The sequence below is a fragment of the Vipera ursinii genome, assembly GCF_947247035.1.
Source record: "Vipera ursinii genome assembly, chromosome: 1".
Lineage (NCBI taxonomy): Eukaryota > Metazoa > Chordata > Lepidosauria > Squamata > Viperidae > Vipera > Vipera ursinii.
Window position 1 is genome coordinate 2,174,722 of NC_139512.1, and position 17,151 is coordinate 2,191,872.

Below are 17,151 nucleotides of genomic sequence, written 5' to 3' on the forward strand. Positions count from 1 at the left end.
CACAGTTAATGGAAAACCCAGAAAAGAGACTGACAACATGGAAAAGGGAAAAGACTATGTTAACCAAAAGAAACTTGAGGATCAAGAAAAAGAACAGACTGAAGGGAAGACAAATATTTCAGGACAACTACGTCGAGATGGAAAAATAGAGAGACAATCTGTTAATCCTTCCAAAAAACTGGCGACTGGATGGCCTTTTCTACTCCAAACAATATATATAATAACACAGGAGAGATCTATTTGTTGACTTAAAAGCACGGACATGGAAGGCTAGTTGGCAAAGAAAGAAAGCTAGAATTATGCTAAAGAAAATTGGGGGTTGGGCTTATTAGTGAGAATTAAAATAGAACATACTCAAATAGACAAGATGTGTACATTGAATATTAGATTTTGTCATGAGCTGAGATAAAGAAAACTGGTTATTTAAAACTTGGAAGTATAAATATTAAAAGTTAAAATTGAATACTAATTTACTTATAAAGGTTGAATGTAAAAATAATTAAGATATATATAAGCTAAAATCTATTGGTAAATGTAATAAATATGAAAAATTACTAGCTTAAATATGAGAGAGTAGACATCAAGAGAAAAAGAGAGGAAGTATTTAATGTTGAAATAAGAGAATTTTTTGTTACTAAATTTAAGACATTTAGAAATTAATAGAAAATAAGAATGTTATACTGTATTATTAACTAGTTGATGTAAGGTGGTGAGAAATAGAATATATTCAAATAGATAAGACGTGTATCCTGAACATTAGATTTTGTGATGAATTGGGAGAAAGGGAACTATGATTATTTAAAACTTGGAAATTATAAATATTAAACATTAAATTTAAATATTAATGGGAAACTAAAAATTGGGAAAAACTAATTAGGACATTGATAGTCTATAGAGATTGAATGTTAAAATAACCAGGATATGTATAAACTAAAAATTATTGATAAATGCAAGAAAGGTATTTTTATTTAATTGATACAATAAGAATTGTATTAGTTTAAACATGAGACAGTAAATACTAAAGGGAAAAGAGAGGAAATATTTAATGTAGTAGTCTGAAACTTGTAGTAAAGATATTTCTATGTTATTGAATTATCGATTAACTCAGCCGCCACATTGCTTTTTAAATATTTAAATGTAAAAATCAATAAAACATATATATATATATATGTGTGTGTGTGTGTGTGTGTGTGTGTGTGTGTGTGTGTGTGTATGTATATGTATATGTATATGTATATATGTATGTATATATGTATAGTATATGTATGTATATATGGATCCTTGGTTTTTCGGGTTTTTCCCGGGTAGAACTAAAGGTGTAGGCGCAACGTTTCGACGGAATCCCATCCGTCATCATCAGGCTTTAGCTTCCTTCTATGTATATATATATGTATACATGTATGTATATATATATGTATATATATGTGTGTGTGTGTGTGTGTGTGTGTGTGTGTGTGTGCGTGTGTGTGTGTGTGTGTGTGTTAAGTATCTGTCAAGTCTTTCGAATACCTTGCTGGTTAAATCTTCTTTCCTGTTTCAGCCTAACCCAAGGCTATCCGCAGGCTATAGTCACAACTTACGACAGTTCATTATTTGTGTAAATTATTCAAATTGCTAATAAAGGATTAGGGAGGCTGATATGGCCATTTCAAACTTATTTTGTTCTCATCAGTCAGTCATACCCTTTATCTGAGATATATATATATCAGAACTTTGGGGCTCCTCTGGACTTGTGGGTGAATCATTACTCCTACAGAATATCCTTAAATGTCATAACAGATCATCCTTTGCAATAGTGGCTGAAGAGCTGCAAAATGCAATTAGTCATCAATTTTTAGCTATGTTTTTGAATGACCTGGAGTGATGCAAGCTCCTTTCTCCCAAGTGATATCTGCTTGTAAATGCCTCCCCACTGGCGGTGATTCAAAAGGAATCGGAAAGCTTAAGTGCAGAAGTGTTCCTTCCCCCAACTTTCCTGCACCTCCATATTCCATTACGATTTGGCGTCTGTTCTGGGTTGGCATCTCCTTTCAAGCACATGTTTGGTTTTCTTCCTTCTGCTAACACAAAGAGGCAAAAAAACAACTTCTCACACCCTGGCTGAGCTCACCTATCATGTTAGGTCATGGTCTGTTTTATGCATGCTTCCTTAAATTAACCATAAGTGTCTGGTATATTGGTCATTCCTAAACTAGTTTCTAAACCACACTGGTTTAGTTCTATCCATCACCTAAACTGAGAATTAGTTTGGAATAGTGGTTAAGGGGTTGACCTAGAAACCAGGAGACTGGGAGTTCTAGTCCTCCCTTAGGCATGGGTTTACACAGCTGAGATAACTGTGGTTAGGCTTTTATTTTCCCAGTTGTCTCCTCTGAACTGAACAACAGAGTTATGGATGGGAAAAATATAAATTGGATGTTTGAGAAATGCAGTTTTTAGATAGGATAGGGAAATTAATTAAGTTGCAATTTACAAACACGAATAATTAAGTTGGTCTGCTTCCTTCAAAATATACCCCATGGAATTCCAAGTGGCTTATTTTCGAGTAAAGGTATGTTGGGCCTATAGAAGCAGTGGGAATTATTCACATATGTTGAACGACAATTCCCATCACTTTCTAGCCATGCTGGCCAAAGGCAATGGAAATTGTAGTTTGACACACCTAGAAGCACTAGTACAGGTAGTCCTCAACTTACAACTGTTTGCTTAGCAAGTATTCAAAGTTTCAACAAACTTCCCCAGGCTACTTATGAACCAAATTCAAAGTTTTCATGGACGCCCCTCCCCCAGTTACATGACTGCATTTTGGGGGCTCAGCAACTGGCCCAGATGTCCGGCTGTTTGTGGTGTCCTGTTGTCACTTCACCAGATTTATAATTTTTTTTGTTAGAAACTGGCATTTATTTCAGATTTCTGACAAAAACACCCATTGTGGACAATTTGCTTAATGAACATTACAAATAAAAAAACACCATATACTGTATTTGGGCATGATACTATGGTGACCTCCTTAACAACTAGCACAATTTACGACCATAATTCTGGGCTCAATTAGAGTCTCAAGTCAAAGTTTATCACATATAAGGAAAGTTGCTACACTTGTATTTGGAAATATGTAGAAAAAATAATTATTGGAGGGGGGGACAAGTTAAAGTAAAGGTATAGGAAAGTGTATAAACTCTATTCTAAAGGTAAAGGTTCCCCCGCACATGCGTGCTAGTCATTTCCAACTCTAGGGGCCGGTGCTCATCTCCGTTTCAAAGCCAAAGAGCCAGCGCTTGTTGGAGGACGTCTCCGTGGTCATGTGGCCGGCATGACTAGACGCCAAAGGCGCACGGAACACTGTTACCTTCCCACCGTAGTGGTCCCTATTTTTCTACTTGCATTTTATGTGCTTTCGAACTGCTAGGTTGGCAGAAGCTGGGACAAGTAACAGGCGCTCACTCTGCTACACGGCACTCGGGATTCGACCCGCCAAACTGCCGACCATCTGATCGACAAGCTCAGCGTCCTAACCCACTGAGCCACCGCATCCCTAAACTCTATTCTAGGGCTGACCAAAACATTTTTGGGCTTGGCATATTTTCTTTAATTTGATCTGTCTTCCTAACTGAAACTGTTAGCTGGTCTTACAATTTTACTGGAAGAATTCTCAGTCAGCATGTGGATCATTGCACTGTAACAGAAATGCAAGCCAGGGTCTAATTACATGATGCCTTTCAGCACTGTGACACACGGAATATTTTTCTTATATAGTGTGAAAATTATTTTAATAATAAGTTTAAACAATAGCTGAAGTCATGAGTGAAGTCTCCAAAAATGTTGATGTTCCAACCTGACATCTTGCAACTTTTCCAAAGAACACGACCTCTTGTGAAATTTGGCAATTTCCTGAGGTTTTGGGCACTTGCAGCTAGGTTAATCTGCACCACCATTGCAGGTTCTCACACTGGGAAATGTTGCTTTAGAGACAGAGCAATCTCACCAGTTTGAGGTTTGCTAGTTCCATCGTTCTTCACAAGAACAACTATATGGAGGCTGTCATCAGGAGTTAATGCAAGGGTAGATATTTATTTTTATTTCTTTTGTTTTTGCTGAATCATTTAGTTTTGATGTCTCACTTGTCCACCTTATTACGGTACTTTTATTCAAAACAATGCTGGTAATAAGATCCTGGTTGGATACATTGAATAAAATTCCCCTAGATTAGTATTTTGGCTTATGCACTCCTCCCATATAATGGATGTCTACTCTCAGGTAGACATTTGTAACCACGTTGTCCTTTTTTTAAAAAAAAAAAAGCTATAAACTTTGGAGGAAACAAGAACAAACAAGGATTGTCAGGTCAAGGTGAACTGGAATCTAGTCGTTTGTCAGCTGACGGAGCCCAGCATAAATCATTTCCTCAGGAGCAGGATAATATTCAACCAGCTATATTGCACAAACATTATGTGCAAAAATTTACAAAGTTATGAATTTTTAAAGTATGGTTTCATCAATGTCTTGAAATTGGATGAGCCCATCCAACCTATTAAGCCCAAAGCAAGCACTTTGGTGCACTTATTTATTAGATTGATCTGAAATGCATGATTCTGGATGACTAAACATGTTAAAAAAATACAAAAAAACACCCCCATAAAACCCATAGCAGCCAGGGAAAAATATATAAAATTAATAGGTCAATACAGCTCCTGAGAATAGAAGGCCCAGCACCTGGAAGCCACCACAATCTATAAGATTACCTCCAGCAACTGTATTCCAGCAATCAAAGCTAGACTAGTTCAGAATGTCAAACTGCAGAAGTTCTTTGGGAGAAGCCGTAGAGCGAGAGGAAAATTAAAATCACAATTCTAATCACATTTGGAGAGAATCAACGGCAACCGCCTCTCTGACCCCACACACCTGCCAGAGTCATCAGCACGTCGCAGTTTTCCGTGGGGACCGTTTTCATCCACGATTTATTGGACATGATGTAACGCCCAGCCTGCAGCAGACGTTTCCCAAACAGCTTGTCTGCAAAGAGAGAAGTACAAATGGTGAATCATTGAGTGCTTTTTGGAACCGGCATCTTTTAATTGAGCTGAGATGCATTGAAAAGAGACTTGGATGCCCTCTACTTTCCTCTCCTGTGGGAGACCCGCCTTTCCTCTCCTCTGAATCGTAGAAATGTCAGGACCGAGCCCAGAGAAGACACAGCAAGATCCAATCAAGTTCAGCCCTTTATTTGCTTACGTCTAGTGAACAGAATCTTGCCAAACTAAAGCTATAACTTTCTAACCTACTAGATTATCCTGAGAGATTCTAAGCTGTGACTAGCCTGAACCTCTTCCTTTTCCCCCCATCCAGGTGAGGACTGCTCAGGCTCTGAATGCTGGCCTCTCTCTGGGTTGCCAAAACTGCCCCCCCCACTGCTCCAGGTGCAGTTTCCGTCACATTAAGAGACTGGAATGGGGTGCTGGATTAGGAACACCACCCTCCACCGATCCAGCAGGGCTTATATTAGGGCTATCAATTGCTACTCTACCTTACAAAGCCACCAGAGCTTTCATGTTCAGCGACAGTGTTTCAGAAGACCGAGTGTCAGGGAAAATAACAGGGAAAGATTTTTCCCCAATGAAAAATCTTTTCCCACCCTCTCATTAGGTTAGGCTACGGGTGGTCCTCGACTTACAGTCACAAGTGAGCCCAAAGTTTCTGTTGCTAAGCAAGACAATGGTTAAGTGAGGATTGCCCCATTTTATGAGCATTCTTGCTACAGTTGTTAAGTGAATTATTGTAGCCGTTGGGTTAGTAGCATGGCTGTTAAGTGGCTTTCCCACTGACTTTGCCTGTCAGGTCGCAAAAGGTGATGATCACATGACCCTGGGATACTGCAACCGTCATAAATATGAGTCAGTTGCCAAGCATCCGAGCTGCAATGGTCATAAACACTTATAAGCATTTATCACTTATGTCACTTTTTTCAGCACCGTTATACCGGTAATTTCACAGTCACTAAACGAATGGTTGTAAGTCAACGCCTTCCTATACAATTATGTCCAGCTAGTGACAAGAATATTCATCCTGGCTCAGGATGATGGGTATTGCAGGCAAGAAAATTTGAAGACACATGGCTGGGTACCTACCTAGCCACGATGGGAAACTGATACTGAACAAGCCAGAATCTATATTCTTAACATGATAGGAAACCCTTCAATATTAAACAGTACAACATTAAATTCTGAATGAACGATGCAAATCTACTGATAAATTGTTCAGACAAACACAAGCACATCAGTAAAAATACATTTCTATTCATGCTTATTTTTTTTAATGCATGTTCAGAAGGAGTTCTGTAGACCACCCATGACCCCATGGCAACCTGAGTATTAGGGCATATTTTGACAGGCTGGACTCCGATGGGAAATCTCAGTTTCTCACTTTGCTGGAAAGGATCTATAAACACTTTTATTACATAGGAGCAGAAACATTTCACTGCAGGAGTAAGGCTAAGGAAGGCCTGACGTAAGGAGGCAGGAATGATATAAAGCTTGGTGGAAAACAATTTAGATGACATCAGACATGTCCAACTGGCGGCCCTGGACAGCTAGTTATGCGCCCCCCAACAATGTCATTAATGAAAAATATAAAAAAGTAAAGGAAATTTGTTATTTAGATACATTAGCTATATTATATATTTTACATGCAGCCCATGACAATTCCTCTTCAATGAAAGTGGCCCAGGCAAGCCAAAAGGTAGGACACCCATGGATTGCACAGTCTGCCTTTCCTCTTTCATATCCTGAAACTGTGCCTTGGTTAAGTTTAGCTCCTTCTTCATAGGGCTGCCAATCCTCTCCTCTGCAAAAAGTATTGTGCCTATGCACTTAGCTGCCACACAGGCAAAAATTCAACAGGTGAAGTATTTACCACCTCAAGCTGGGCTTTATTTACAACTGCAGCCTTAGAAGTCTGTGTATCACAACTGGAAGTCTGTTGATCTGCCATTCCAAAAATAAAAAGACAAAGATGCCTTGGTGGAGCAGTGGGCTAATGCCTCCTTAAGTAACACCAGCTGCCTGCAATTAGTGCAGGTTCGCATCCCACCAGGCTCAAGGTTGACTCAGCCTTCCATCCTTCCGAGGTAGGTAAAATGAGGACCCAGATTGTTGGGGGCAATTAAGCTGACTTTGTAATAATGCCGCTTGGGGAGTGTATGAAAGCCCTAATAAGCAGGCATATACATAGAATGAAGGCTACTGCTAAGCTTGTAAGCCGCCCTGAGTCTTCGGAGAAGGGCGGGATATAAATGGAATAAAAATAAAAATAAAATAAATAAAATGTTCTAAAAAATACATATAAAAGCCAGAATAATTTAATAACCATTATACGTACCAATGCTTTACCTCTTCAGTGCCTGCTTCTTGCACCATCAAGTACTCTTTATTCTTTTATTTAGTGCATTCCTCTTGCAGTGCTAGTCAGTTCTTGCTAAATGTCATATCAGACCTATAAACCAGCCTCTCTTCAAGAGACTCACGTTTTCTTTCTCTCTGGTTCATCTTGATATGCACATAACACCCACCCACCCACCTATACACACACACACCAGCTTGCACAAAAGGGTCCCTTTTATTGTGTTGTAAGATAGCACCAGCCAGACGTCACCAATAAGGGCTTTCTTGCGTATACTTACTATTGGGAAATCTCCGCTGAAAAACATGGAGAAATGGGGAGGGGGAGGCGGTGGGAATGATAAAGCTAGATATTTCCATGGCAACAACTCAACAATGGATTTCCCAGTAGTTTTGGCTTTTTTCAGCCTATACTGACTCCATTGATCTACAGTCCCCGCTGTCCACTAACAAGCTTATAAAAGGTCCAAAATTGGAAGCAGGAGCAAAAACCAGAATTTGGTTTGCCTTGCATCAGACATCATGTGCAGGAAACAAAACCTTCGCTAGTGAAATGCGAAGAAACTTCATTTCCCAGAATTTGAAGCATGGCCTGTAAGTGATAGCGGGGATGGGTTCAGGATCCATACACGCCTGTGCAGAAACATTCATGGCTAGCTATAATCAAAAAGGCACAATTTTATTTATTTGTTTGATTTCTGTAGCTGCCCATCTCAACAAGAGAAACGTGATGATTGTGGCATGTTTGTGTGGGCTGTAAAGCTAAAAGGTCAGAGAGAACACAGGCCAGTGACTAACCCCTTGCATGCATGAATGTCATACGTAGTTTCCTAACCTCGTGTGCTTAACATGTAAACCCAGGCAGAGAAACATACTATAGGCTCGGGTCTTTTAAACCATTGAAACAGATACTACTTAACTCCAAAAGAAGATAAGCTCTAAATGTCTATAGCTTTTTAGAGGTTTTTAGAATGGCTGAAATCTGTTTTTTTTTAAATTTAAATTTTAAATCTATAAATTTAATTTGTTTACTGTTTTGCTGTATGCCACCTAGAGTTACTTTTCGTGAGATGGACAGCCACATAAATTTGGTTTAAATGAGTAAATGACTTTTCCAGTAACATCACAGTATCCCTAAGGCAGACATGTCAAACACAAGGCCCGGGGGCCGGATGCGGCCCACAAAGTGGTTTCATGTAGCCCGCGAAGCCATCCTGGAAACAGTGAGGGAACGGCCCCCACTGCCTTGGCCCTGGCCCAGAGACCCTCCTTCTGCCAGAGACCCTCAGATCTGTCCCACTCTTGCCCAGGCCCCCATAGGCACCCTTGATACGAACGATGTAGAGCTGGCCATGCCCACCCAGTAGGCCACGCCCACCCTGGCCATACCCACCCAGCCCCCTGAGGGCAACCGCAATGCTGATACGGCCCTCAATGAAATTGAGTTTGATACCCCTGCCCTAAGGTAAGGATGTGCTACAGCCCCCAATTCTCCCATTATTGTTCTCTGACTTTTTGTGTTACAGGAACCTGGTCAGAAAGTTGGCCTAAGGAAGGAAGAACTATATGTGCCACTGGATATCTTTGGAGAAGAGTTGGCTATAAAGACAATTAACTATTGTATTCCTTTAATCATTATCTTCAGAAATGTTTCTGCCACATTTCTTGTTATTCAAGAGTAGAGTTCCAGCCAAGAACACCTGTAGATCCTTCTCCAAAAAGAGTGTTTTCCAGATGTGTCAGAACACCAACTGCAAGGATGCTCAACTAGTAAGTACAGGTAATCCTCAACTTATGACCACAATCGAGCCCAAAATTTTTGTTGCTAAGTGAGAAATTTGTTAAGTGAGTTTTGCCCAATTTTATGACCTTTCTTGCCACGGCTGGTAAGTGAATCACTGCAGTTGTTAAATGAATCTGGCTTTTCCATTGACTTCGCTTGTCAGAAGGTCGCAAAAGGGGATCACATGACCCTGGGACACGTCAACCGTCTTAAATGTGAGTCAGCTGCCAAGCATCTGAATTCTGATCATGTGACCATGGGGATACTGCCACCGTCATGTGAAAAATGCTCATAAGTCACTTTTTGCTGTGCCATTGTAACTTTAAATGGTCACTAAATGAACTGTTGTAAGTCGAGGACTGCCTGTATTCTGGGACTAGTCAGATGGAATCCAAGCAGGAAATGTTAGCTTATTGTTCCTAAATGAAGCAATGAGGACTAGAAGCTTGTGTAGCAAGAATCCAGCTGGACTGGAACAGGCAGTAGCAGAAAATGGGTGTGAAGGCAGAACCTGGCCCAAAGCCAATGGGCTACAAAGATCAGCACATCTGGAAGCAAATATGTCAAGACAAGCAGGACTTTTCTCCTTCAGGCAGTTGTTAACTGAGAGAGAGGCCCCAAGAGTTCTCTGGAGTGTGAAACACATCCCACTATTTGGAAATAGTTTTATCTAGTTCTTTTCCTGAGAAATAAAACTTTCACTGCCTGGGCTAAAACTGGGGGAAGAGAAACCACCTTTTTATTTTCTGGAGCCTTCATGGACAAGCCCGTGCAATTTTCTTATTAAAATTGTGGTTTGTTATTAGTTTCTTCCAGGATGTGTAGGGTGGGAAGAGAGCGACTGGCTCAAATTAATCCAGGGGACTCTGTGCCTATGAGAAAACTAGAAACTCTGGTTCCTACTCCACCACCTTATCCATTATACCAAGCTGGCTTCCATGCCCGATCAGCAACCATGCTAAGTGCCCGTTCAAAGTTACAACTTCACCGGAAAAAAGTGACCGATGACTATTTTCCCACACGACTGTCCTAACATCCCCATAGTCACATGATCAAAATTCAGACTTTGGCAACTAGATTGTATTTATGACTGCTGCAGTGTCCTGGGGTCATGTGAGCAACTTTTGCGACCTTCTGACAAACAAAATCATTGGGGAAGCCAGATTCACTTAACAATTGTTTAAACAACTGCAGTGTTTCGCTTAGCAACTGTGACGAGAAATGTCATAAAATGGGGCAAAACTCACTTAATGCCTCCCGTGGTTAGCAATGGAAATTTGGGGCTCAAATGTGTGGTTGTAAGTTGAGGACTATCTATAAGTGAAACCAAAAAAAAAGAGATATCAGCCTACTCTGCCACCTCCTGTGTATTCCTCACATTTCAAATGGAGAGTTATTCAGCCTCTGTCCCTGGACGCTTTGAAATAAACAGGACCCTGAAGTTAAAAGGCAAAGATCCCTCTAGCTCACAGGTCTGCAACCCGTGGCTCCGGAGCCGCATGTGGCTCTTTCAGCCGTCTCCTGCGGCTCCCAGTACTCTGCCATATGCAGTCCAAAAAAAAAGTGGGACTAAAAAAGTTCAACCAATCAATTCAAATATGCAGGGTAGGTGCATATCTCGCCTTGGCTCCACTCTTCAGTCAAACCCTGTTCTGCGCATGTGCGCATGTATGCGCATGTGCACACATTTTTTGCGGCTCCCAGTTTTTCCTTTTGTGAGGGAACCGGTTCAGAGTGGCTCTTTCACTGTTTCAGGTTGCTGACCCCTGCTCTAGCTCAATTCTCCCCAATCATATGCGCTCTGGGTATGCTGAACTACAACTCTCTGAACACCTAGTCCAGGGGTAGGCAACCTTGGCTCTTTCATGATTTGTGGACTTCAACTCCCAGAATTTCTGACCCAGTCCACAAGTCATTAAAAAAAGCCAAGGTTGCCTACCCCTGACCTAGTCAACATGAATTTGGAATTATGGGAGTTGTAGTCCCAATTCAACTGTAACCCGCAGATTATGGAAAGGTACTAGCTACTATTGAGAGCATTGTTGACTACTCTGGGTAATCTTTGACTTACAACAGTTCACTTCGTTCAAAGTTACAACGGCACTGGAAAAAGTGACTTATGACCATTTTTCATGCTTACAACTGTTGCAGCATCTCCATGGTCATGTGATCAAAATTCAGAGGCTTGGCAACTGACTCATATTTAATTTAATTTAATTTAATTTAATAATATTTATATACCGCCCTTCTCCCTGAGGACTCAGGGCGGTTCACAGGGCAGAATAAAATACTAAATACAAACATTAAAACCAGATTAAATAATTGCCCATATTAAAACAGTTAAAATAAAATTCTAAAACACCTAGTTACAATTAAAGCACAAAATTAAAAATATTTATCACCGTTGTAGTGTCCCTGATCATGTGTTCCTGACCATGTGATAACCTTTTGCAAATATCTGACAAGCAAAGTCAATGGGGAAGCCAGATTCATTTAACAACCGTGTTACTAACTTAACAACTGCAGTGATTCTCTTAATAACAGCTGCAAGAAAGGTCGTAAAATGGGGCAAAATTCACTTAACGACTGTCTCATTTAGCAACATAAACTTTGGGCTCACTTGTGGTTGTAAGTCGAGGACTATCTGTATTTGTTTCAAAGATAGTAAGAACAAAGTATTGGGCAACATCTTCCCCCATAACCAATCCCCACATTGTTTGCACAACTCCTAGTATTTGTTATTCAGAGGTATACTGAGTCCTTCGGGAAAGGGCGGTATATAAATCTAAATAAATAAATAAATAAATACTATATGTAAATAAGGCGGTTCTATTTAACCACCAGGAAATAATTGATATTAACCCTTTGGAGGAATACAAGAGCAGGCCACATAAATTAGATGAAAAGGCTTCCTAGGTAGGATATTCAAGACCAGAAAGGCTGAAAACTAAATTATGAATGTGGATTTATTTACTTATATATGGTAACCATCATCACTTCTTATGGCAGTGTGTGTTGTAAATAAAGTATGTGATCCTTTAAAAAAATTACACTTCTTGGGAACTTTAGTGTGCTTCTCCAGTTTGTGGCATGCAACCAGCTGCTCTACAAAATTCTTCTTTGTTTCAAGAATTTGGTTTTATGCTGTCACGAGCTAAGATACTAAGGGATGTGTAATTTTGTGTGTGCCCACTTCTGAGATTCCAACACAATCAACACATATTGATTACTGCCAATGTGGACTACATTTCAAAGAAGGGCAAAATTCTTTTCTGATCTGCTTGAGACTCAGCTGTATAAAATGGGGGCATGTTCGCGATAAAGCTAGTCACACTGATGCTCGTAGAATAACAGCAAATAAATGAAACTCCACGTTCAAAGGAAATCTATTCTCAGTTAACACATCCCTGCAGGAAAATAACACAGGGAAGGTTGGCAAATTTCATGTCTTGCTGATGGGCTTCTCGGAGGCATCTGGCAAGTCATTCTGGAAACACAATGTAAGACATCCTGTTTACAGATCTAGTAGATGTTCCTTGTATGTTGAGTACATTTTAGCTTGGCAGATCTTTTCGAATCCCTTAAGCCAACTTTCCCCAATCTGGTGCCCTTCAGCTGTGCTGGAAAACAAATCCTACCACGCTTGCTCAGCATCCCCATATGTAATTTGAATTATTGTCCAATATATCTAGAAGATATTGCCTTTAAAGTTATGAAAGATAGATCTTATATTTAATTCTGGAATACCGTCTGCTGATGGGACAGAAAAAAATTAGCTGTTATCAGAAATAGGATCTCATACTTTGGTCTGATCCATTTAATTGTTTACCCTTACAGCTTTTCCTCAGGATATCTAACCCACATGGAACCTCCCTATGCAAGAGTAGTCTACCTTATAGTGCTACAAAATAAGGGGGAAAGAATGGGCTATAAAGATTTGCAGCATAAAACATCAATCCTTATTCCTCCTTTCCTAATTGTTAGGGTGTTTGTCTCTCCTTCCCCATACTAAGAGTTTGCACAAGTTTTTCTATTAGGCTACACTAAGAAGTTATACAATCTCAATTAAACAGATTCAGAACTGCAGCCTCCACTTGTTAGGAAAATTCTGGAACAAGGATGAAATGGTACAAGATTGAAAAATTATTCCCCCATCTCAGCCAATCCAACAGGAATTGGGATTTTGACAAAGGAGTCCTGTCTTTGCTGATTGTGGGCACTGACTCCAGGCAATGAAAGAAACAGGCTGGGCATTGTGGGTGCCCAAAATCTTCTTGGCACAGCTGTAGTGTGGGCTGAGGTTGGCACTACAGTGAGAATATATGCACATGCACGTACACACACTTATGTCAGCAGGCTTCAATGCAAAGTCTCTACATAGCTGGATTCATATGACATATTTAATCTGAGTTCCGAGTTAACTCATTTTCAGGATTCACCCTATATATTGAATCAAAAGTGAATCAAAAGGCTAGGATTCTAACGAAACGCTAAGCTACTAAAATGTTACACAAGGTTAAAATCAACCAAGGTCAGCATAGCGTGTCAGTACAGCTGTTCTGCTTTATTTGACCAGTTAAGCATTTTCTACTTTTAAGTAGCTAGAATCTAGGTAATGAAAGCTTTCTGCTATTTGCACCAATAAATTTAGTTTGTGACATTAATTTACATATTAATAAGATATATTTCTGGGCCAAATCAACCCAAAGAATTGGAGGATTCAATTAATCTGCAAAAGTGCACATTCTTAAAGGCACAACTGCAAAACTTATCCTTTTTGTTCAACCATCTTCGGGTTCAAAATCTCTGCCTAAGAGATACTTCTTTTTACCTTGCTTGATTCTTGGCTGTTTTATTCAGAGACGATAGTTTTAACTCACAGAACTAAATACAGGCTATAATCTTCGGTGGGGTGAAAAACTACTGTACTAGAAAAAAAATAAGGTGGGTAAAAGAAAGCTACTAAAATACTTTCTACTGAGGCTCTGTCCTCAGAAATAGCTGTTTAGCATTGCTGGAATTTCCTTCATCTGAGGGGACAGAGATAAAATACATTCTTCTCTCCAACATCTAGATGCACCTATGCCTAAGCAATTTAATGTAATTGGCCATGTAAATTCTAGACACATATTATACTAAACCATAACATGACTGTGAGGTTTTGGTTTTTCAAATATAAGGCACAATTACAGCTTGTCAGCCATAGCTTAGGGCTTAATGCATTGTAGGAATCCATCTATTGTGGCTCAGGCAACTAATAATGGTTAAAACTACTAGTGGTTTAGCACACTGTCTTTAATAATCTCAATGTATTGTGTGAAACCAGCCAAGTGTGCTTTATTCAATAAATTGTGGCTAAAAATATGGTTCAACAGTTTATGAATCCAACCCATGTGTTTAACTTTAATTATGGATTTCAGTTCAGTATTGACTACAGTTTGTGAGAGCTGAAGTCCAATACCTTAAGCCAGGGGTCTTCAAACTTGGCCCTTTTATGACTTGTGGACTTCAACTCCCAGAATTCCTCAGCCAGGTACATTGGCTGAGGAATTCTGGGAGTTGAAGTCCACAAGTCATAAAAGGACCAAGTTTGAAGACCCCTGCCTTAAGCCTTACTAGTTGGGAATTAAGTTCAAGCTAAGGGGCAGCAGATCAGAAGAAGCTTCATTAAAACAGTGGGATCTAGCTATCCATAAAGGTAGTGCAGCAAGACACGTGCTGTGCCGTGTGAAAGCCGAGTGACCCATCCAGCCCCAAGATGTGCCTCTTATCACTTCTCTCTTGCATGGATTCTCAATCCATTAGGTGGGTGGGTGGGAAATCATATCTCAAACAGATAATTCCCACCCCAAACTCTTTCCCACAGATTTGCCCCAGGGTCTTCCCAGTTTTTCCACTGTTAACCTTGAAGAAAGATTAGGCCTGTGAAAGAAATAATTTTCATCCCTTTACTTGTTAGATTTATATCCTGCTTTTCCTCCAGGAAGAACTCCTACACAAAAACATGGGGGGGGGGGAGAGAGAGAAGTGTGTGTGTGTGTGTGTGTGTGTGTGTGTGTACACGTTGTGTCTAAACTGTACTGAGGCAAAACTGGCCAAGGACATGAATCCTGTTGCACATATGGCAAGTCACTGGGACTGCACAACCCGCACCTAGCCTCTTGGAGAAATTTTAAAACATCAAGCAGTGTATGAACTCTAGGTGCTCTAATATTACCCCATTCACACATTACCCTCACATACACTCAACCCTTGAGGGGTCTTTCCACCCAAAAAGGGCCAAAAGGGGAAGAGTGAGGGGGAAAAAAAAAGACGAGTTCACTCCAGCCAGAGGTTTCCAAAGGCACACAGGGAGGGGAGAGGCCTCACTTCCAATCTAGTCCTGTCCCTCTTTACAATGGCTGGGTTTTCTCTCTCAGCACAATCTCAAGACATATTTCGGGCTTCTTCCCACCGGCGTTCCGGAGCCAGCGCCCTCCAGGCACGCTCGACTACAAGTCCCATCACCCGCAGCCCACGTCCTGCGCGTCTAGAAAGGCCGGGTTTGGGAGAAGCCGAGGCGCGCCCTAGAAGTCCCTCGCCGCGACCTTTAAGGTCCCCTAGCCACGGCCGCGCCGAAACCAGCCTCCCCCGATGGCGGCGGCGGCGTCATCCAAAGGCACGGCGCGGATGGCCTCCGCCGCAGTGGACCTGCAGGGCCGGTCTCCTTCGGCCTCCGCCGGCGGGACGGCACCCACCTGCACCCCGAAGACCGGCCGACCTCCGGAGGAGACGAGAGAGGGGTCAGGTCCGGGCGCTCGAGTACAATTCCACGAGGCGCCCGTGTCTGCTCGTCGTGCCCAGCCACTCCCGGCAAGGCTTTCGAGGACGCCCCCACCTCCCCTCCCCTCAATCCGTCGATTGAAGTCGGTGGGCTCTTGGGTCGGGGGAGTCACGCCCGCTTGCGAGACAATAGACTAGCGGCGGCGTCGCGGCGACTGCAGCCCCTTTCCACACCCGCACAGGCGCGCCTTCCCAGCCGGCGCCCTCCAGCCCGTATTGCCACCGCGGAAGGGACGCGGCCGCCCTCCAATCTTCCCCAACTTCGACAAAGTCCGCGCTTAGCAACACCTACGGCCGACTGCGGAAAAGCCGCCGGTGCGGTCCCTGTTTAGCCCGAGGTCCCGCTCGCCCGCCCGCGCGCGCCGCCCCCGCCGCCATCGCCATCCCATGGCCCGGGACGGCAACCCGGAGCAGCGCTTACTCACCCAGGACCCCGGTGGCAGGTGGCGCGGCCGCCTCCCCATCCATCGCGCCTCCCCCTCGCTTGTTCTCCTGGGCGCTCGCCGCCGGTCCTGCCGCCCCGGTCTCTGGCATCGTGGCTCCCGAGCTCAAGGTTGAGGGCTGCACCAGGAAAACAGCATCGCAGTGCGGCGTCGGGATGCGGACGGCTCATCCGAGCCAAGAAAACAGCCGGGGCTGGTTTCACAGCCGCCAGGACGGGAGGGTGGCGTGCACAGGACCGGAGCTGGGCTGAAGCGGCAGCCGGCGCGCCATCAGGGCCGGGCTGGAGCGACGGACGCCGGAAAGGGGGCTTCCCTGCTCGGCCCAGGTGAGCGGCACCTGCCCCGGATGGCCCTTCCTAACGCCTCCAGCGCCCCAAAGCGCCTCCGAGCGAGCCAGCGCGCAGACCGAGGGACAAAGGAGGGGGGGAAAGCGAAGAGACGGCAAAAGAGCGTTTAATAATCTGGTTGGTCTGCGACTCCCGAGCGCCATCTGTCAGCAGCGTGCCCGGGGTTGAATTGGGATCCTCTGACTGACAGAACTGTTCGTACTTTTTCCTCCACGGCACACGGACAGTAGTATCTCAGATAATTTTCCCTAAATATATGTCGAATTTGCCTCCTCTTTCCCCCACCCTCCGTTCTACATACTTCACCCAGACTAACGTATTTCGTAATGGCTATGACTGGGTTTTAGCAGAAGTGAAATAAA

General features: G+C 42.5%; 1 protein-coding gene across 1 annotated transcript in view; it reads right to left on the reverse strand.

Annotated features, from left to right (window-relative positions):
* The window catches only part of ANO8 (anoctamin 8), a 74,000-nt gene extending 57,222 nt beyond the window's left edge, over positions 1 to 16,778 (reverse strand). Inside the window, exons 1-2 of the mRNA XM_083350191.1 lie at positions 16,425 to 16,778; positions 4,903 to 5,013 (exon numbers count right to left, since the gene is read on the reverse strand). Coding sequence (XP_083206317.1) covers positions 4,903 to 5,013; positions 16,425 to 16,533 — 220 coding nt within the window. The 5' untranslated portion in view covers positions 16,534 to 16,778. The remainder of the gene's footprint in view (positions 1 to 4,902; positions 5,014 to 16,424) is intronic.
* Between the last annotated feature and the right edge of the window lie 373 nt (positions 16,779 to 17,151).